This window comes from Myodes glareolus, chromosome 15, assembly GCF_982192425.1.
Source record: "Myodes glareolus chromosome 15, mMyoGla1.1, whole genome shotgun sequence".
NCBI lineage: Eukaryota > Metazoa > Chordata > Mammalia > Rodentia > Cricetidae > Myodes > Myodes glareolus.
Genome location: NC_142040.1, coordinates 22924349 through 22946627, shown reverse-complemented (window position 1 = coordinate 22946627; position 22279 = coordinate 22924349). Strand labels below are relative to the sequence as shown.

General features: G+C 43.2%; 1 protein-coding gene across 1 annotated transcript in view; it reads left to right on the top strand.

Annotated features, from left to right (window-relative positions):
* The window catches only part of Iqgap2 (IQ motif containing GTPase activating protein 2), a 279192-nt gene extending 267312 nt beyond the window's left edge, over positions 1–11880 (top strand). Inside the window, exons 31-36 of the mRNA XM_048455961.3 lie at positions 944–1031; positions 3768–3980; positions 6969–7129; positions 8786–8923; positions 10193–10301; positions 10944–11880. Of these exons, the coding sequence (XP_048311918.3) occupies positions 944–1031; positions 3768–3980; positions 6969–7129; positions 8786–8923; positions 10193–10301; positions 10944–11057 (823 nt within the window). The 3' untranslated portion in view covers positions 11058–11880. The remainder of the gene's footprint in view (positions 1–943; positions 1032–3767; positions 3981–6968; positions 7130–8785; positions 8924–10192; positions 10302–10943) is intronic.
* Positions 11881–22279: the final 10399 nt, after the last annotated feature.

Here is a 22279-nt window from a genome sequence, read left to right as displayed (position 1 = left end):
TCAAGGCAACGTCTGTCGATGTTTCTGTCTTTGAAAGACCCTCTTTCAAATAACTGACTTCCTGCCCTCTGTAACAGTGATCGAATGTGAACACTTGCCTTTTATGGTTTTGTTGTTGTTGCTGCTGTGTGGTGTCTATAGTATGGGGACTGAATTTAGGGCCTCACACATGTTCTATAGAGAGGCGTCCCTACCTCCCCCTCGATGTAATTACATAACCTGATCGCTAATTACAAGGGCAGTCAGTTGCTAAAGAGCACCTACGGCGGAAAGTATGGTTCAGCACTTGCAGGGGGTTTCCAGCCCTGGCTGTGCTCTCCTGTCCTCAGCTCTGTGCACACACACACAAGGCCCTGTCTGCTCATCTGTGTCCTTGGTCTCCCATCTCAGCTCTGTGCACACACACACAAGGCCCTATCTGCTCATCTCCTGTGTACTTGATCTCCCAGGCTCTTTGCTAGGCCCCCCAGAAGCCCAAAGCTTCCAGTTCCACAGGGTTCTCTGCTTCTATTGGCCATCTTGCTATCTTATGTCTTTCTCAATACAGAAAAAGCAGCAATTTAGTTCTATGTTCACAGGCTCGGAAGTCAATGCTGGGCTGGGGGGAGGGGGGAGGTCTTTCTATATCCTTACAGCAGCAGCGCTTGTCTCTGCCACCCTTCAAAAGGTAATCTGTCTTAATTGAAAAAAAAAACACCTATTTCCATAAGGAATCTGATGTCATACTTGTGTATGTTTCTGAGAGACTACTCTTACAGCATTTAACATATAAAGACCAGAGTTTGCGTGTTGTGCGTTTGCAGGCTGTTAGGGGCTTCGGGCAAGAATGCTTCACTTTAGGGCATCATCATTGAAACTGCTTTATGTATTCACATAGGAGAAGCAGATTTTTATGCACCAAGACTGATGCCTGAAGATCTGTCTCATTTTTCTCATTTTTAAGGACCAAAAAGCTGATCATTGATGTGACCCGGAACCAGCCAGGGAGCACGCTGACTGAAATCTTAGAGACCCCAGCAACGGAGCAGCAGGTACATGTCTTTACGTGTGCAATAACGAGCACATTCCGTAGATGCTTGTGTTCTTCGTCTCCACGCCAGTATTCACTGTTACAAAGTGAATTTTCACAAATTTTACAAAATTACACCCTTACACGAGTCCCTTGATGTAGACAACTGAGTTCATCCACATATGAGGCCCGCAAGGAATGCCAGTGGGAGAGAAGTGGAAGATGCTTTCTCAAATGTGTACCGGGTTTTATTTTTTTCTACAGCAGGAATAGAGTCCTGCACCTTCAGAGCCTCTGGGTAGGAACCATAAGCTTGTCATTCCATAGATGGCTAGATAGATCGGTGAAAAAAATAGTTCTGGTTGATAGCCTGTCACAAATCCTTGTTATCTACTTGCTAACTTAGAAGAAGATGTCCATTGTTGGATTTTCTTACTCTAGCCGCTCATTGGAACGCCAAAAGGTAGATGTTTGTTTTAATCTTTTTACTCTCTGCAGGGTCTACCAGCCAGCTCCCAAATCAGGATGCGGAGGCTCATTCTAGAAATGCCAGGCCTTAGCTTGGCTTGCTTCTGTCCAGCTTTCTTAACCCATCTACTTTTTGCCTCTGGGCTTTTACCTTTCTTACTTCTGTAAATCTTACTTTCATTTTTACCCTGTGGGTGGCTGGGTGGCTGGGTGGCTGGGTGGCTGGGTGGCTGGGTGGCTGGGTGACTAGGTGACCCCTGGCCCCTGGTGTCCTTCTGTCCTTGTTCTCTTGCTTCTTCTCTCCCCTCAGATTTCTCCTATTTATTCTCTCTGCCTGGCAGCCCCACCTGTCCTTTCTCCTGCCTCACTATTGACTGTTCAGCTTTTTATTAGACCAGTCAGGTGTTTTAGACAGGCAAAGAATCACAGCTTCACAGAGTTAAACAAATGCAACCTAAAAGAATACAACACATCTTTGCATCATTAAAACACATGTTCTACAGCATAAATAAATGTAACACATCTTAATATAATATTCAACAACAGATGTGCATCCAAAATGAATGTCTAAGGCCATGGTGTCCAAGGGTCTTTGCATTGCCATACAAAACTTGAGTTTCATGATAATCTGGGAATAAAAATTATATTAATATCTTTTAAGATGCATCATATTAAGCTGAGTTTAGTGTCACATGCCTTTAATCCCTGTACTTGGGAGGCAGAGACAGGCAGATCTCTGTGAGTTTGAGACCAGCCTGTTCTTCATAGTGAGTTCTAGGACAGTATAGTAAGACCCTGTCTCAAAACAAAGCAAAAAAGTGCATCATTGATATTGTGCGTGAAGATTCATGTCTATAATCCCAGCACTTGGCAGGAAGTTCAGAGAGTTCAAGGCCAGCCAGGACTGTTTCAACAACAAAGGGGGAAAAGTCATAATTATTCAGTTCATTCTGAAATAAATGAATTAATCCCAGATATTATTTTATTGCCAATAATTGCCACTCCCTGACCAAGTTAACAGAATTATCTAATTACTTCTTAATGGAAGTGCTCATCCTTTTCCTGTCCTTAATGTAATGAGTTGCCAAGAAATCATTCTGTCCTCCAGATTTAATTTTGAAAAATTAAAACTTCAGGCCATCTCATATGAGAAAAAGTGTGACTTTTTAAAAGCAATCTGGATGTAAAAATATTGATTTAAGATAAAAGATTTTTAGCTTCAATTGTTTCAGCTTTTCCTAAATGTATGTAAATTAATAACCGACAACATGCACAGACGTCTGGGCTCTTGTAACTCTATTCTTCCTAGCTTGCGACTGTAAACACTTAAAACTCTAGGCCTTACCTGTAAAGTAGAAATAATTTCTTTAAAGATGTATTTATTTTATGTACATATGAGTGCTCTGTCTGTCTGTATGCCTTTACACCAGAAGATGGCATTAGACTCCACTATTAGATGGAGTCTAATAGTGAGCCACCATGAGGGTTGCTGGGAATTGAACTCAGGACCTCTGGAAGAGCAGTCAGTGCTCTCAGCCACTAAGCCATCTCTCTAGCCCCTAGAAATAATTCCTAATTCACAGGGAAGACTAAATAAGAGGGAAAAACCTGCTAAATGGATGCAGTAGTGGCTGACACGGATTAAGTATTTTGGTTGCCAGTTATTGTTTGCTGCCTACATTACTCTAATAACAGCTTGTGCCATAGAGTGAATTGTGATGTCACTTGTCTTGTGCAATGAAACAGAAGACCATCTGTCTCCTTGTATTACAACCATTTTGGACAGACTGCTTAGCATTCATTTGTGTGCACATCATGGATTTAGGCACTATCATCCACAGGAATATCTTCACCCTGTGGTTCAAAGGAACCCTGACTGCATCAGTGATTCTGGGATCAGAATGAAACTCTCTGGCTGCCTTGCTGTTAAATGGCCTATACATCTCTGTCAGCGTCGCTGGTTTATGAGGCTTTAGTGGGCCCTCAGAACCATGTGTTAATACAAAATCTACTTTTAATTTTCTCAACTGGGCTACCCAGAAATTGAGACCCTTTATCCAAGGAATTACAAAGTAATGGTGATAGTAAGGCAGATTATCACCTTGACAAGAAAGCAGCACCTTTGAATTAGGTCCATTATCACTACTGGGTGTTTTGTTTAAGTGGAAGTTGTTTTCCTTCCAGGGTCTACTTCAAAACCCATAAAGAGCACATTCAGATGCTCCTCTTTAGACTTCAGCTTGTGACAGAGTGGTTCGAGGAAAAGTGACTTTTGCTATTTTCTTTTTAGGAACTGGAGCATGCCAAAGACATGGAGAGCCGTGCCAGTGTAGACTCGAGGACTCCGGAAGAAGGGAAACAGAGCCAAGCGATGATGGAAGATGCATGCCTGCCTCTTGAGCAAAAGAAGAGGAAGATCCAGAGGAATCTTCGAACGCTGGAGCAGACCGGACACGTGTCATCCAAAAATAAATACCAAGACATTCTCAACGAGATTGCCAAGGTGTCTGGAGATAGTATTCTTCCTTTGTCACGTAGACATTTGCTAATCTGTGGCACAGGCGGCGTGAGGGACTCGTGGGTGCATACGTGGCTCTTGTTTCCCCATAGTGCTCTATGTTTTTAAAGGTTTCAAGGAGCTTTGTGACTTTATCAGGAATAGATACAACTCTCCAAGCCAATGCTACTTGAGACACACCAGGGCACCAGGGGTAAATACCCCGGGGCTGTAATGACCAGTGTTGTTACTGCTTTAGGCCACGGCTGCTAGTTTTTCTGTGTGTTCGTTTGTCTGTTTTATGGCACTTTGGAAATATTCTTTTCTTCACTGTTAAGTCTCATACAGCCCAGTCGCTCTTAGGATCTGCCATTGAGACGGTGGCTCTCTGTCCCTGGGAGTTCGCGTTTAAGCAGTTTAGCCTCAACGCAGCTCACACCTAAAGGTGCTTGTTTCTGTTTTGCTCATTTCGCATTCTGAGAATTTCCTATGAAGTGGTCTTGCTTCGTTCAAGGAAACACAGGAAGTGGTCGAGATGTGTTTAGTGGTGATAAGAAGGGACATCTTTGGGTAAAAAGTACATATCCTTCTTTTGGTTCTGGGCTTAAAGGCAGTTAAATGAGAAACATCTATTTTGTCCTCCCCCTGGGGGAAATGCACAGTTTGATTCTTCAGTGGGAAATATGGTTGCTTTTAGCAGATGGTTATTTCTCCTTCCCTGAGTAATACAAAGAAGTTCACATTTCTTTTTATAGTTTGGGGCAAGGGACTACTTCTCTTGGGGCGTCTGAGATAGAGAAACCAGTGCTGCTGCCATCAATGAGAAGGCTCTATTTAGTTTTTTATTTCAGAAGATGTAGGGGAATATGCCTTAGAATTCCTGGAACAATTGGTTTTCATTTGTTCACAGAGGAAAAATAATGTTAAACAGGCACTATTTTCTCAAGTGAAATCTTTTCATAGTTTACTGAATAATATTTTAATTGTTTCTATTGAGAGAGAGAGAGAGGAGAGAACGTCCGGGTGTCAGCACATGTACCACCGTGTATGTGTGGAGGTCAGAGGACACCTTTGTGAGCACACGACCCCTACCTTTTTGAGGCAGAGTTTCTCTTGTCTGCTGTATAGAGAAATCCAGGCTAGCTGGTCCATGAGCTTCCAGCCACCTCTTGTTTCCAGCCCCCAGCTCCCATCTCTGGGATTCATGCTGTAATTACAGATGTATGCCACCACATCTGACTTCTTATGTGGGCTCTGGGATCAAACTCAAATCATCAGGTTTTCATGGCAAGCACTTTTACCCCCTGAGACATCTCCCCAGCCTTTACGGAGTGACTTTGTAAACCTACATATCTGCAAGTTTAATTTTAACACAACTCTCCTAATCTATAAACAGTAAGGCAAAACGCATTCTAGGAATCCTATTTAAATGTAAGTACAGTCACTGCTTGCTATCTGGAGGGGACTGGGTTTAGGATTCCAGCTAATAACCAGAATCCACAGATGCTCAGGTGCCTTATATGAAATGCATAATATTTGCATATGAGCTATTCACATCCTCCTGTGTGTGTTTTCCTTAAAAAGTAAAATGAAATGATGTATCGCTGTCTTGCCAAGACTGTCTCACTATGGGCTCAAGCAATCCTCCTGACTAAGCCTCATAAGTGGCTGGGACTAACAAGTATGTGCCATCATGTCTAATTTCCCCATAGACTCTAAATCATCTCCCATATATGTTATCTAGATACATACAATTCCAAACACAATCTAAGTGCTGTGTAAATACACGTGACACTGTACCGCTTAGGGAGTAACAAGAGAAGGGGCTAGATATGCTCATTAGATAATTTTCTTTTTCCTCCATATTTTCAGCTCTTATTTGTTCAAATCTATAATGCAGAACCATAGAAATGAAGAGTTTTTCAATTGTAATAGTTTTCAGTTTTGAATCTTCTCAGGTCATGAGAGCCGTCTCTGTATTACATTAAATGATATGTAAACATTTGGGGCTTAAAATAGTCTTCAAAGAGGAAAGTTTAATGCAGTCTGAGATCACATTTCTCTCAATTTCTTTGTACTTCTTTTACTGATCTGAAGGATCCCCTGTATTCCAGGCTGGTCTGTAGCTTGTTATCTAGCCGGGGAACCTTTGAACTGAACACTCTGCGTCCAAGTGCTGGGATTACAGGTGTGCACCACGGTGCCTTATTGATGTGCTAACGATTGGAGCCAGGTTATTGAGCCAGCGCTCTACCAACTGAGCCACATTCCAGTCTGTTGTGCCTCTTTTAAAACACCTAAACTATCTGGTGATTCTCAAATTACACTTTTGGCTTTGGGGCGAGGGTGTCTGTCTGTGAAATGTGTGTTTGCATATGTCTGTGAAGTGGGTATGTTTGTGTATATGTGAAATGTGTGTGTGCACGTGCGCCTCCATGAGGAAGTATCTTGGAGCCAGAGGTCAACATTAGGTGCGAGTATTTTCAGGTTTTTTTCTCTATAGTTCTTACTCAGTTCTATAGCTTGCTAGCTTATTCTTTGAGACAAGCCTCTCACTGAACCTGAATCTTACAGTAGTTTCAGCTAACTAGCTGACCAATGAGTCCCAGAGGTCTGCCTGTCCCTGCCCCGGCCCCTGATCTGGGGTTACACATATGTACCACTGCGCCTAGTTTTTAGTGGATATCAGGGATCTAAACTCACGTCCTCGTAAAAGCACTTTACCGACTGTGAGCCATCTTCCCAGCCCACTTCTCTCAGCTGGGGGAAAAATAAACTTTAGTAACCTTCTTAAAATCAAAGCTGGACGTTTTCCAGTTCTGAAGCAGAAAGAGATAACAACGTGTTGGGTTGTGGTAATACATGTAATAAGGTGCTGAGATACACTAGGATCAGCAGTTAGATGCTGGCCTGCTGCTCGTTGTTCTTCTAAAGTACCAATCTCACAAAGCAAGTCTTGCTGCAGCCTGTCATTAGAGCCTTTACTTGTTCCAGGATATTCGAAATCAAAGAATCCACCGCAAGCTACGAAAGGCTGAACTGTCAAAACTGCAGCAGACCCTGAACGCACTTAATAAGAAGGCAGCATTTTATGAAGATCAGATTAATTATTACGACACCTACATAAAGACGTGTGTAGACAACCTAAAAAGAAAGTGAGTTCATGGCCATTCACTCTGTCATGCTTTGTATGGGGAGAACACAGTACTGGTGGTGGCCTGGGTTGGTTTTGGAAGCGCTCTAGTTTTGTTTCTATTGTTGATAAAGACCAGGACCAAAGCAGCTTGGGGGGGAAAGGGTTTACTTGGCTTACATGTCATCCCAGTCCCAATCCATCACTGAGGGAACTCAGGGAGGAACCTGGAGGCAGGAACTGAAGCAGAGAATACAGAGGGACACCGCTTACTGCCTTGCTCCTCGTGGCTTGCTCAGCCTGCTTTTGTGTAGAACCCGGGACGGGCAGCCTAGGGCTGACACCACCCACAACGGGCTGAACCCTCCCTCATCATTTCCTAGTTAAGGAAGTGTCCTACAGACTTGCCTACAGCCCAGTCTTATGGAGGCGTTTCTCAGCTGAGGCTCCCTCAACTGACTTGAAAATCTCAAATGACTTTAGATTGTGCCAAGGCGACAGAAAACTATCCAGCACATTTATTACTTGATTTAAGAATATTTATGAGGGACACAATTTTGTCTACCTGATAGTGTTAGATAAGTCAGGTATTTGCTAATTGCACAGAGTAACTTAATAATTTAAAACTTAATGATTTAAAATTCCTTGTTGGCTGTTTTTTAAGTCATCACTGACACAATAGGCTAAATTTGCCAGCTCTCTCATATCCATTAGAATACAAATTATGGATTTTTATATACAATATAATGACTCTGGGTGACTATTCCTTGCTGATAATTATTCTTATCACTAGACTGGGTCAATGCTGATTAAACTTTAATTATCCATTTAGATATGTGATACAATATTTTCAGATAACCTTCGTCTGCAGAAGAGCAGGAGGAAATGATACTGTGTAGAAAAATCGATGGTATCACTCATAGGAAGTCTGGGGAAGGAAGTCTTCTCATCACCCCACTTGGGCCCACTCTTCATTCGCTTGGGAACTGTGCCGATCTCTTTTTAAGACTAGACCCAAGAAGAAGAAGTCAATCAAGCAAATTTTCAGTAGCAAATGCTTGTTAGTGGTTTGTTTCACATGGCGTTTACAGCAACTTTGAGCACAAACTATAGTCCTGATGTGGGTTCTGAGTCTCGCATACATCATGTGATCTCGATTTTGTCATAGTTAACCTGGGATCGAGAGTGGCAGCTTCTCAGGTGTTGCTATGGAAACTAAACGAAATGATTTATAGCGAAGGAATGCATTAATATCAAAGCACTGGGAAGCTGCTCATTTTGGAAGACACAAAGTAATATGTATAAAGTATGTATTTGGAATGGAGCTAGCCATGTAGTGTTTGCTAAATTAGAGAAGTTTTATTGATACCTCCACTTTAGAACAGAGAGTCCATGTAATTACTCCAGGGCTCCTTGCAGTGACTTATTAGGCAGACACTTAGTTCAGAATGCCTGAGAGCACAGCATACGTTTTATTTTAAAAGCCAACTTGAGTCGCTGAGGAAATGCAGTTGGGTATAGTGATTCCAGAGGAAGGGGACCTTTGTCTCCTTTTATCGGGAGAGGAAATAGCACAGGTCAGTACAGGGGAGCCCCCTCTGAACAGTGGGGTTACTGTACGTGGCTGCCACACTGCCAGGAACATCTTGACAACAGGTGGTTGCTCTCATTTGCTCAGAAATTCTCGGAGATCAATTAAACTGGATGGAAAAGCAGAACCCAAAGGAATGAAGAGAGTGAAGCCAGTGAGGTACACAGCAGCAAAGCTGCACGACAAAGGTGTCCTGTTGGGCATAGACGACCTGCAAACCAACCAGTAAGTAAAGCCTAGCGTCTATGAGAACACACCCACCCTCCACTCTCACACAAGCTGACTAAGCCTTCTCAGGCTTCCCTGGGTGGCTCAGAGGGCTTTGTTCTATCAAGGCTTAGCATAGAGTACAGATCACTAGTCTTACTCCCAGAGACCTTCAGCATCTGGTGCTGATGTGATCGGTCCTAGAAAGGGTGTGTATCTAGAAGTTTTGTGTTCTTTGGTTTGTCCCTCATGGATCCTCGGGTCTTCTTTTGTCTTCTCTTGGTCCCTTCCAAAGAACTGGGTCAGAGCAGTGAGCATAAAGGGCTTCCTTCTGATTCATGCAAGAGCCATCTACAGTTGCTAAACAGTGTGGTCAGACCCACGAGCTGTGCAGGCCCTGGTCAAAACCACCTCCAAGAGAGTGAATTCAAGACAAACCCACCAGACACAGTCCCAGCAGGCACACCATGCATGCAGGGGACCGTGAGCTTCATATCTATCTCTCCCGTCTTCCTTTCTCTCAAGAGAAGTCAGCCACTGGCTTTGGCCTTCTCTCTGACTCCACCCCTACCCTACCCCCACTGCCTTTTAGGGCCTGACCACAAAAACTGACTAATGAGCTCAGAGAATGTTCTCCTCTTTCTCTCTTGAAGTTTCTGTAAAAGTTACTATCTACTGTACTCTGCTGCCCCAGCGGTAGTAGTGTAGGTCAGTGTCAAGGATCACACCTGCTATATAGCAGTATAGGTCAATGCCAAGGATCACACCTGCTATACAGCAATATAGGTCAATGCCAAGGATCACACCTGCTATATAGCAGTATAGGTCAATGTCCAAGCATCACACCTGCTATATAATAGGATAGGTCATGACAAGGATCAACACCTGCTATACAATAGTATAGGTCAATGACAAGGATCACACCTGCTATACAGTAGGATAGTTCAATGTCAAGCATCACACCTGCTATACAGTGGTATAGGTCAATGCCAAGGATCACACCTGCTATATAGTAGGATAGGTCAATGTCAAGGGTCACACATGCTCTACAGTAGAATAGGTCAATGTCAAGGGTCACACCTGCTATTTACCTTGTAAGAAAAGCATCCAGTTCAGATCCCAACAGTGGCCTTCAGACTGGATGTTTAGGAATGGAATGAGGAGCTGATGTGAGGCAGGCTGCCTTAGACTCTCCTGCACACTGGTCCAAGTTGAGGCTTTGTTTGTTTCTCTCTTCTTTAAGGGTTCACTTGTGGTTGCCCGTGTCTGACTGTTCCTCTCCAATAGGTTTAAGAATGTTACATTCGACATCATAGCTACTGAGGACGTGGGCATCTTCGACGTCAGATCCAAATTCCTTAGTGTTGAGATGGAAAAGGTGCAGCTCAATATTCAGGTGAGCTGGGATTTTATGTGAGCCACTGGGGCTCTCTGTGCCTTACACAGTCCCTGCCAAGTTTAACTCCAGGAATTCTGGAACTCAGATGGTGGAAGAAGAGAACCAACAAGTTGTCCTCTGACCTCCACAGCATGCCGTGTGTGTGTGTGTGTGTGTGTGTGTGTGTGTGTGTGTGTGTGTGTGAAATTTTTTAATTATGAGATTGAAATGAAAATTGTGTGTGATAGTAAATGGATAATATTTTTCTTTTTTTCCAGTATTGAAGTTCAAACTCAGACCCTCTCACACACAAAGCTAGCTCTGTACACTAGCTCTGTACCACCAAATTATAACTCTGGCCCTCTCTCTACCTTCAAGCCACTTTCTTCCATGTAGGCAGTAATTCTCTAAGTGCCACGTTCTAACTACAGCATTATTCACTGTCATTTATGAACTTGTTAAAATGTAACTCTCACCTCAGAGCTGCCACACCTGAAGCTCCAGGGCTCGGCTCGGTGGTCTGAGTCTAACTCACCTGTGTTTTTAAGCAGACTAATGTTTTGGAAGCCCCAGTGGGATGATTGGATCGCCACTGATTCTTCTGGTGCGTGTTTTAAGCTCTGATGTCACGCAGATGTACTGTCATCTCTCTGGTTCCAGGACTTACTTCAGATGCAGTATGAAGGGGTGGCTGTGATGAAGATGTTCGATAAGGTGAAGGTGAACGTGAACCTCCTCATATACCTGCTCAACAAGAAGTTCTACGGAAAGTGAGGTGCCTGCAGGGAGCGAGCGCGTGGATTCTCTATCGCCTGCGTTGAGAAATGAGTTTGTCTAGTATTTTTGTTTTAAAACATGATTGAAATCACTGCTCACAAATGTGTGATTTTTTTTTTCAAAAGACCAAAACTGTTCTGAAGAATGTAGCCACGTGCCTTTTTGATAATTGGATACTAGGCCAGAATGAGAGAGTAGGTGGGCAGGTAGGACACACACACTATACGGCGCCACTGGTACTCCAGCTGACAGCTCGGAAAACCCTGTGATTTGTTTTAAAGGAGGGGGAGAAAGACTAGCTGACTAGGGACAAATGTATAAACCTATTTTCCTATGAAAAAAATTTAAATGTCCCACTTAAATGATGTAACTCTTCATAGATTGTTTTTTTATCTGTGGAGAAGTAGAGATCTAATTAATTTGTAATGAATTATTTAGACATATAGCTCTAAGCCCTGTCTTCTGGGAATTATCGGTTTTAAAGAGAACTTTTGTGCAATTCAAAAATGAAGTTTTTTATAAGTAATTGAAAGTGATACTACAATAACAGTTTCTGTATAAAAGTATATATTTTATGTGATTTATTCAATTTACTCAAAGTGCACTACTGCCTCATGGAACGGCTCCTGTTTGGGGAGTCACGTGGACCACCGAGAATAGCAGATATAGACCCCCCCCTTCACCCCTCACAATTTATCTGAATACTTCAATTGTGCCTCTCAAATTTTTTGTAATGCTATAAAATCAGTATCTAGATGGTTTTTAAATGTATTCTTTGAAAATTGTTTTCTGTAAAATAAATGTTACTTAATTACATGAATGTGGTTTTTAGGTTGTCTTAATAAATCCAGCTCACTTGGTGGGTCAAAGACTCCTGGTAGAACTTTTCAGGAAAAGAAGTCATTTGCCCAGAGCTGTCCAAATTAGGGTGCAGAAGATACAGCTGTAGGAGGCAGCCCAGGTCCTCAAGTTCAACCATTCAAAGATGAGTGGATCCCTGCTGGCCAGTCGGCTTTGTACTGACCACTCATTCCCAACCAGAGAAAAAGGGACCAGAAGTTCAGAACAAAACATTTTAAATTACAGGGGTCACTTTGCCTACTTCCTATTGGCAGTGGTAGGTTACCGCCGGCTGGAGTCATCGCCTCAGTCTGTGTGGTTATAACAAAATACCTGAACCTGGGCACTTTGTAAGGAAAAAACATGCTTATTTAACTCAAAGGTCTGGAAGCTCTGAGCAGGGTAGCAGCGTCTGCTTGGTATTATACAGCAGCACATGAGGAAGACACAAATACCTGGGGTACCCTTGCTTTCCAACAACCCACCCTGCTTGCTGTCACTAACCTCATCCCAACAGACACAACGCACCCCAAGCCCTAATCCAGTCTCTTGAAGACAGTACTCTCTATTCATGAGGGTAGAGCGCCTATGATTTAATTAACCCTTAAAGCTCTCACTATTTCTCAACACCTATACTGAGACTCAAACGTCAATGTAGGTTCAATATGCAGATGCGGACAAACGGCATCCAAATTGTGACGATCCCTGGCTAAGCAGCTAAGTATCCAGTTAAAACCAAGAGTGGGGCAGGAATGGTTCTGTTATTAAAGAGAAAGAGAAAGCAGAGGAAGGACTTGGACCCTCAGGCTAAACACTTAGCTTTATTTTCCTTAGCGATTGTAAAATATGCTTATTTGAGATAAATGAATTTTAAGCTTAAGAGTCAACAGAATTTAGAAAATTCTGATACGCAGACTTTTAACTTTATAATTATTTCAGACCACATATTTTATTGTTTAAATTTTTATGTATGTGAGTGTTTTGACTGCATGCATGCATGCCTGCCTGCCTGCCTGGTGTCCATAGTTGTCAACAAAGGGCAATCTGTGATACCTTTAGAAACATTCTTATCTTGGGCAACAGGAAAAACACTCCTGGTTCTCCCTAAGGTCCCTGGCATGATCCACGTGTCCTTACAGAGGACACTAGCGTGTTGTCAGAAGGCATCAGGCCCTCTAGAACCGGAGCTGTGGATGGTAACAAGTCACTGTGCAGAGCCCTTAAGGATGAACCTGGGTCCTCTGCAAAAGCAGCAATTGCTGTTAACTGCTGAGCCATCTCTCTAGCCCCAAGTAGCATAGATTTTTGACAAATACTACAGAACAATGCTATCACAACAATTGTGAGTTGGAGTGGTTTGTTTTTGGTTTTTTGTTGTTTTATTTTGTTTTGTTTTTCCACATCACTAGACTTAATGTGGATCTTAGAGGAATTCTGGTAAGTTTCCCCTTAGCAAATCTCCCTCTCCCTACTGTAAGTATTGCAAAGAGGGGATGTAATCAGGAGCAGCAAGGATGAGGGCATGACTTAGCTCCCCTTGTGCCCCAGGAAGGACTTGGAGTGGAAATGTACGCAGAGGAGCCCAGGTAAGGGAGTAGTGTTTGGAAACACGAGCCAGTGCTTCCTGGCATCTTTAAAAAGAACCTCTCTTGTTCCGGCAGCAGAGATAGCAAGCCGCGTATATGAGCAAGGATGCTTGGGTCATGTCCGTGTCCTCAGTAAGGACACTTGGATCATGCCAGTGACCTTAGGGAGAGCCAGGAGTAATTTTCCTGTTGTCTAAAATAAGGATGCTCTTAAAGGTATCCGAGATTGCCCTTGGTTGAGATCAGTGAGGGCCGTAGCTAGGTGGATGACCAGAGGAGGAGGAATGTAATGAAGAAAAGGGCACTGTGGCCTCACGTGTCTCTGAGCTAAGTTTGTAGATTATTGGAGCCAAAGCTGGGCCACTTTCAGGACTGAACGTCCTCTAGCCAGGGAGCCGATTTCCTTTATGTCTCTGAAGTCCTGACCCCCTTATTCCCAATTCCCCATGTCTTTTCTTATTCAGTGACGTTTTTTAAAATTTCTTAAGTGTGTGGAGAAAGTATATGTGTGCGTCTCTTGTGAGCTTGCATTTTCCTGTGCATGTGTGTGTGGAAACAGAGGGTCAGCTTTGGATGTCTTCCTCTATTCCTCTTTCAACTTACTCTTGGAGATAGGGTCTGTCGTTGAATCTACAGCTTGCTGGCTGGGCAGCCCCAGGACTCCACCTGTCACCACCGCACCACTGTGATTATAGGCATGCACCACCACAGTCAGTGTCTATGTGTGTGCTGGGACTAGAACTCGGGCCCTCAGGCTTGTGCAGTAAGCCCTTTCCGCACTGAGCCATCTCCCCAGCCCTCACCAGACTCTTGCCTTTATAGACCACTAACTCTAAACACTGGAACTATAATGAACTTTACAAAACTGGCTCCCACATTTTGAGATAATCACCTTTAGTCAAGAAGGCTGACAGCACTGTGTTCCCTTAACTTCTCCCGTGACACCCGGCATGTTAGTTCATTTTTATGCAAGGTCTCACAGTGCAGTCCTGGCTGACCTTCAACTCACAGAGATTCACCTGCCTCAGACTCCCAAGTGCTGGGACTAAAGGTGAGTGCTACCGCACCCGGCCCGTACCTGGCATTTTAAAAAGACCAAAACCAGGCCAGCACCCCTGCCCAGTCACAAGGACGTGCTCCATGAGCTCCAGACAGGAAACACCTGTCCCCATTATTCTGACGTCAGTGGCCAAGTAAGATACTAACCTGTGTGATCACTGTGTGGTATAAAAGATCAGAACTGTGATGTGTAGGCCCCCAGGGCGGGCAGGGGTGTGTGGATGGACAGTAATTAGAATCGCGATTCATAGTGTTGACTTTTATGACATTTGTGGTTACGTGGGGCTTAGCGGTATTCCACAAGCATCTCAAGAAGCAACCACAGAGCTGAGGGTGGTGAAGAGTGCTCTGTATTGTGAAAGCCCCTTCATGTGTATTAGACTTTACTGCCAGTTAGCTTTATGAAAGTGCCATTCATTCTGTCTGGCACTGAAGCTAGGACCTGGTGATAGGTTAAGATGGAGTCTCTAGGCATCAGAGCCATGGTTGTCAACCTTCCTAGTGCTGTGACCCTTTAACATGGCTCCTCATGGTGTGGCGACCCCCCCAACCATAAAATGATTTTCATTACTACTTCCTAACTGTAATTTTGCTACTGTCATGAATTGTAAGGTAGGGAGGTATTTTTGGAGATAGAGGTTTGCCAAAGGGGCTGCGACCCACAGGTTAGGAACCACACTGCTCCAGAAGTTGTGCCTTCTAAATAGTAGGCACTGTCAGAAGTCTGGAAACGGGGTGAAGGGGAGAGTATACACCCCTTTCTGTGCCACTCGTGTCCAGTACGACGTTAGACGGACAGTTGGATGGATGGGGCCTTTACTGATAATCTAGGGCTAACTGAGCATCCTTTCAACTTCCATGTAGAACAGATGCTATGGGCTTGGTCAGCGGCTCTGTTTTCCTTAAAACCTAAACTCTCTAAACTCAAATACACTGGAGTTTGCCCCGTGGAACAGGAACTAAAGTTTATGTTTTAAGATAGGATCTCATGTATCCCAGCTGGCCTCAAACCCAGCACAGCAAGGGGTTGACGACAGTCTTGATAGCCTTGCATTCCTGGTTGGCCCTGCCCTCGCCTCCCAAGAGCTGGGATTGCAGGTGTGCACCACCCTGCGTCAGGTGAACAAAAATTCATTGTTTTCTTTATAACACATATGGAATTAGATACTGAATTTGACCTTTGCTCAGTAACCTGAGCCACATGGGTGGTTCACCACTCTCCTAGGGGTTAATTAATGGACATGCTTGTTGCCCCAGTATGAAACACAAATTATATTTCTAAACAGAAAATACCAATACAGGCTTGTAAGAGCAAGAGGTAAAAACAGGTCTCCTCCGGGTTAGGTTGTAACTTAACCTACTGTTTGCTTGGAAAACAAATGTGGAGGTCTTCTGCAGACCAGGAAGTGCCTCACTCTCTACTTCCGGTGCTTTCGCACCACACAGGTGCTCCTATTACCACCACTAGGTTCTAAAAGGAAATTAGTAGGTGAACTCCTAGACTATTCTATTGTCTTTGGAGAGCTTCACATAGAGGCGTGGAAACAGTACCCAAACAGACAGGATAGCGGCTGAAAAGGAACAACGCTCCTAAGTGTGAATTTCAATCTTAGGGAACACCATGATGATGCCATGTGTGTTTTTAAACATTGGAATATACCATCCACACAGATGGATGGCCAATGACTTACACTGTTTGGTGCCTGGCAAGTTAAACTAGGGACTGTGAAAGCCCAGAGTGTACATTAAGTAATTCCAATAGGAAGGAGACTGTAAAGCTGAGACTCCTTAGTGGGGAATGTTCATTAGCTCTGACGGGCAGGTTGTCCAACCCCACACAACAGACATTTACTATAAAAGCGACAGAGGGGTTGGGCACCAGTGGCAAAAGAAGCAGAGGGATTGGTATCTTTTCCCAAGAGTTCTAAAGGGCCTATAATCATGACAGAAATGTTGTCAAGCTTTAACAAAATGGAGAAAGTGTCACCAATGGACTGTAATATAAAATGGGAAATCCACCTAAAGAGGCAGCAGAATTCCAATGAGTTGCGCGAGATGTTTAGTGAAGCCAACAGAAGACTCACAGTTGGATAACATGTATGTATGAATCAAAGTACAACATGTGCTAAAATGGCTCTTTGCGGGGAAAGACTGCATAGTAACAAGCTAAACAATGAAGTCAAAAGTTGGAGTAAATCATAAAATAGAAGGGGAGAAAACTATGATTGTATGCTTTTATGAAAATTTCTCCTGAACCCCAATACTATGTGCAATGAGTATACAACAACTTAAAAATATAAATAAAGCTGGGTGTAGGGGCGCACACCTTTAATCCCAGCACTCAGAAGGCAGAGGTAGGAGGATCTCCATGAGTTCCAGGCCAGCCTGGTCTATAAAGTGAGTTCCTAAACAGCCAGAGCTATGTAGTGAGACCCTGTCTCTTAAAAACAAAAACAAAAATACAAGTAAAGACTGTGAAAGTTGATGACATTGAAAATAGCAAAACACAAAGAGATAGCTCAAGGGTTAAGAATGTATGTTGCTGGGGCTGGAGAGATGGCTCAGAGGTTAAGAGCATTGCCTGCTCTTCCAAAGGTCCTGAGTTCAATTCCCAGCAACCACATGGTGGCTCACAACCATCTGGAATGAGGTCTGGTGCCCTCTCTGGCCTGCAGGCAGACATGCAGACAGAACACTGTATACATAATAAATGAATAAATATTAAAAAAGAATGTATGCTGCTCTTCCAGAGGACCAGGTTTAATTCTCAGCACCCACATGGTGTGATTCACAACCATCAACTCCAGTTCCAAGAAATCTGATAAACTTTTCTAACTTCTGAGCATGCATTTGGTGCGCATATATACATGCAGGCAAAATACACAAAAATAAAATAAATAATAAACATTTTTTAAAAAATAACAAAAATATGAAAATAAAAATATCCACTTCCAATTTCTGGACAGACAAATCAGAAAAAGACAATCAAAATAAACTGTGGTAGAAACAAAAATGGAGACAAAACTATAGATAAACTATTTTGAGGACTAAAGCTCAGTGTACATATGAAATACTAAGAGAGGTTTTTGTTCTTGTTTTTGATGTAATCCAAGCTGGCTTCAAACTTGCCTCTTGGAGTACTGAGATTCAAGGTATATGACACCATACCCAGCTACTTTTTAAAGAATTTGACATACATGTATGAAGCAAGTAAATCTAAGAAAATACAAATTATGGAAGTCTTACAATATGTCAAAAATGGTAAATATCTTCAAACGTTGAAGACAAAAATAGTAATTTTAGAAACAAATGATACGCAGATCTGTGGATGAGAAGGTCAGTCTTCTGGTCAGAAATGTGAGTGAAATCAGAAGAGGTGCAAAACATTTAAACAGTGACACACGGTCCAGCGAGATGGCCAGGCAAGGAGAGGTGCTTGCCACTGAGCCTGTGTGGGATTCTGGGGTCCACACGGCAGGAGGGAAATGGCTCCAGCAAGATGTCCTCTGACTGCATACACAGACCGTGGCACATGTAAACACACACACACACACACACACAAAAAAAAAAAAAAAAACTAAAAATACAAAAGACAGTCTATTTGCTTTAAAGAAACAGGAACATGTGTAATTTTAATTAGTGCCCATTTGGGGGGGCCCATGTATATTTTCATGGAAATTTTAAAGAAAGTTACAAATTAAACTCAGCCCATGCTTGAGCATTCCATCTTCTCAATTCAATTAACTTAGAAAATATTTGAGGGAAATTGTGTCTGTAATGAACATGTTCAGATTTCTGTCATTATCCCCTAAAAATGTCCACTGCTTGCTTGTCTGTTCTATTAGACACAACGATTGAGAAGTGATTTCAAGTCTAACAAAACATGTGCAACTACCATGCTGTTAAATACGAGCATCCTCAGATCTGGCTTTCCTCGGAGATCCTGAAAATAATCACTTTTGGATGTGGAAGGGCATGTGTATGTGGAATATTAGTTTGATTTTGTTTCAGACAAGGACTTACTATGGAGCTCAGGCCAGGCTAGAACTTGCAGCTTTCCTGCTTGTGTCTCTCTAGTGCTGGGATTACCACCATGCCTGGCTTGGAACCACGTTCAGTTTTCCTGGCTCTCCTAAAGCCATGGTCTGGTGCAGGAGAATTATCTGTATTCTGTCAATCATATTTTAATAAAACGCTGATTGGCCAGGCAGGCAGTATAGGCGGGAAAGCCAGACAGGAAGTAGGGGTGGAGCAAAGAGACTGGGAGTATTCTGGAAGCAGAAGCTCTCTCTCAGCCACTCCTGTGCAGACCACCGAAGAGGCAGCATGTAACTTGCCCAGCTGAGAAAGGTACGGAGCCAATGTGGCTAATGTACATAAAGATAATGGGGTAACATAAGTTATAAGAATTAACAAGAAGCCTGACCTAATGAGCCCATCAGTTTATAATCTTATGGAGTCTTGTGTGTGATTTTCCTTGGGGTATGCCGGCTCTGGGGTACCGGGTGGAACAGAAACCCCAACAAGCCGGCCCCTCATGTTACAATGGTCGACAAACTGCATTCTCCCCTGCCCACAGCCCCCAAGTAGCAGCAGCAGCAGCAGCAGCACTTCAGACCAACTGCACCAAAATCTCTGGAAACGCAGCCCAGCCCTGTGCCTTAAATCTTCCTGCTGACTCTGGTCCATGCTAAAGTCTGAATCCTGTGTCCTACTCTAAACTCTGGTGTGGGGGCCCTCAGATCTCATCATCATCCGGGAGCATATTTAGTACATAATTATATGAATCTATACTTATACATGCTCAAAGTTACAATTACTTTTGAGGATAGTTTCAATTTTTTTGTAAAATGATCTAATTCATAATCTAGGGCTGGAGATGGATCGGTGTTTTTAAGAGCCTTAGCTGCCCCTGCAGAAGACCACATGACAGCTCGTGATCATTTGTAACTCCAGTTCCAGAGGATCTGATTTTCCTCTTCTGGCCTCTTCAGACACTAGGTGAACATAGTGCACAGACACATGCAGGAAAAACAACCATACATATAAAATTTTAAAAATAAGTATCTTAGGGGCTGGAGAGATGGCTCAGTGGTTAAGAGCATTGCCTGCTCATCCAAAGGTCCTGAGTTCAATTCCCGGCAACCACATGGTGGCTCACAACCATCTGCAATGAGGTCTGGTGCCCTCTTCTGGCCTGCAGACATACACACAGACAGAGTATTGTATACATAATAAATAAATAAGCATTAAAAAAATATTAAAAAAAATAAGTATCTTTAAAAAATTCACAACTCTTAGAGAATACTAAGGAGAGGAAGAGGTATCTCACTCGGTTTCCTCTCCCTTGACTCTCTGGACTGCAACTGAATTCTGAGAGATACCTTGGTGAATACGCAGAAAAATTAAGAACTTTATTATCTCAAGAGCCCTCTTTCTTCAAGGTACATTTCATTGTAATATAACAGCTCCCCAAAGCATCCTCAGCATTTCCCATTATTTCTACCATTTGCATGTGTGTGTGCTCACCCATGCTCACATACGTGTGTAAGTGCATGTGAAGGCCAATAAATAACCTCAAGTGTCATTCCTCAGGCTCCACCCATGTTTTTTGAGATAGGATCTCCTACTGGCCTGGACTTCACCAAGTACGCTAGGCTGTCTGGCTAGTAGGCTACTCCCAGGATCTGCTTGTCTCTGCTTGCCTCCCCAGTGCTTCAATTACAAGGGCATACCACCCTAGCTTGCTTTCATATATATCGGTTCTTGGGATAAAAGTCAAGTACTCAAGCTAGCCCTCCAGCTTCTCCAACCTTCTTAAAGGCTGTACAGACCTGTATGTATTTGTATGAGTGTCACTTACTGAATAATGTACAGAAACCTAACATTGATCATGAAGACCACAGACACAGAGGCCCTGTTTTCTCAGTTTTTGTTTTCTACAGTTTCATTCCCAACAGCAAAATATTAAATGGAAAATTGCAGAAATAAAAGTTTTGATGTGATTCTAGGAAGGTGTGGAAAGCTTACTCCAGGGGCTGGATAGACAGCTCAGGGCTTAAGAGCACTTGTTGCTCTTGTAGAGTTCCCAGCACCCACATAGTGGGTCACAGCCATCTGTAACTCCAGCTCCAGAGAATCCAATACCCTCTCCTGAACACTGTGGGTACCAGGTATACATGTGATACAAACACACACGAGACAAGCCACTCAGAAACAGAAAATAAATCTTTAAAAACTTTCAAAATGACTCCACTCTATGCAGGGCTTTATGAATGAGTCGTTTGATCCTGCGTGCCCACAGTAGATACACTACACCCTTGCTAATAACCATCTCAGTGTTACCGTGTCTGTCCGAGTATCCCAGTGCGTGTGACTAAATAACCCTCATTTTACTGAAGGATGATCCCAAAGCACAAGAGAGTGATGCACAGATAGCATGACACATCAAGGAACAGATTAACTCTGATACTAAAGGGCAGGCCAGGAGAAGACACAGACAAAACAGTATCCTGCATATAGAGTCTGGCTCTCCTGGTTACAGGCTTCCACAGGGAGGCTTAGATGTACCTCTCTAGATAAAAACAAAACAAAACAAAAAAAAAAACTATACTTCATATCTTTGACAGTCAAAAACAAACAAACACCCTGTCACTTGTTTTATTACTTTTCTGGATTTGGGGTATCTTACAATCTAATGGAACATCTCTTAAAAACCTATGGTATTCCTTGGGTTAATTGCAGCATTGCACTTTTTCTTGCCTGTGGTCCATAACATGATGAACCTGAAAACCCAAGGGCATTTTAGAGAGACAAGGAAACAATACCATGTTATTAATGTGTGCAGAATATGCTAATGGTTCCCATCTACTCTAAAATGTGCTTTCTCATGCGATTCCAATGGGAAAGATTTTTTAAATAGCGTTCTGTAGCTGGGAAATGGCATAACTTACTGAGCACCCTATGAAGGGTGAGAGGGAGAGATGGGATTCTCTCTGGTCGTCTTTTCTCCATTGGTTGAAATGCTGGGGATGCTACTTGCAGAATGATAGTGTTGATGCAATATTGTCCTTTTCAAAACCTTTGCCAGGGGTGCAGAATACCGCTGTGCCGGCTAGGTTTTTTGTCTGCTTCATAGAAATTGGAGTCATCTGAGAGGAGGGAACCTCAATTAAGAAAAGGCCTCAGATACACACGCCTGTAGGACCTTTTCTCAACTAGTGGTTGATGTGGAAGGGCCCAGGCCATTGTGGGTGGTGCCATCCCAGGACTGGTGGTCCTGGGTTCTATAAGAAAGCAGGCTGGGCAAGCCGTGAGGGGGCAAGCCAGTAATCAACACTTCTCCACGGCCTCTGTTTCAGCTCCTGCTTCCAGGTTCTCCACGGCCTCTGTTTCAGCTCCTGCTTCCAGGTTCCTGCCCTGTCTGAGTTCATGTTCTGACTTCCTTTAATGATGAACAGTGTGAAATGAAGTGCAAACCAACTCATGGCTTTCCTCCCCAAGTTGCTTTTGGTGATGGTGTTTCGTCACAACAACAGAAATCCTAGTAAAACAACCATTGTATTTCAGAGTCCTGAGCTTTGATTCCCGGGGGCTGCGGCTCAGCTCTGTCAGCAACCGTCTGTCTGGGTACAAGACCAGGATCCATTTTCTGTTTTGTCCTTAAGTGTCCCCTACCAGACACTTTCTAAGCAAAATGAGATGCGGGCTCCTCCTTGGCCAGGCCTCAACCAC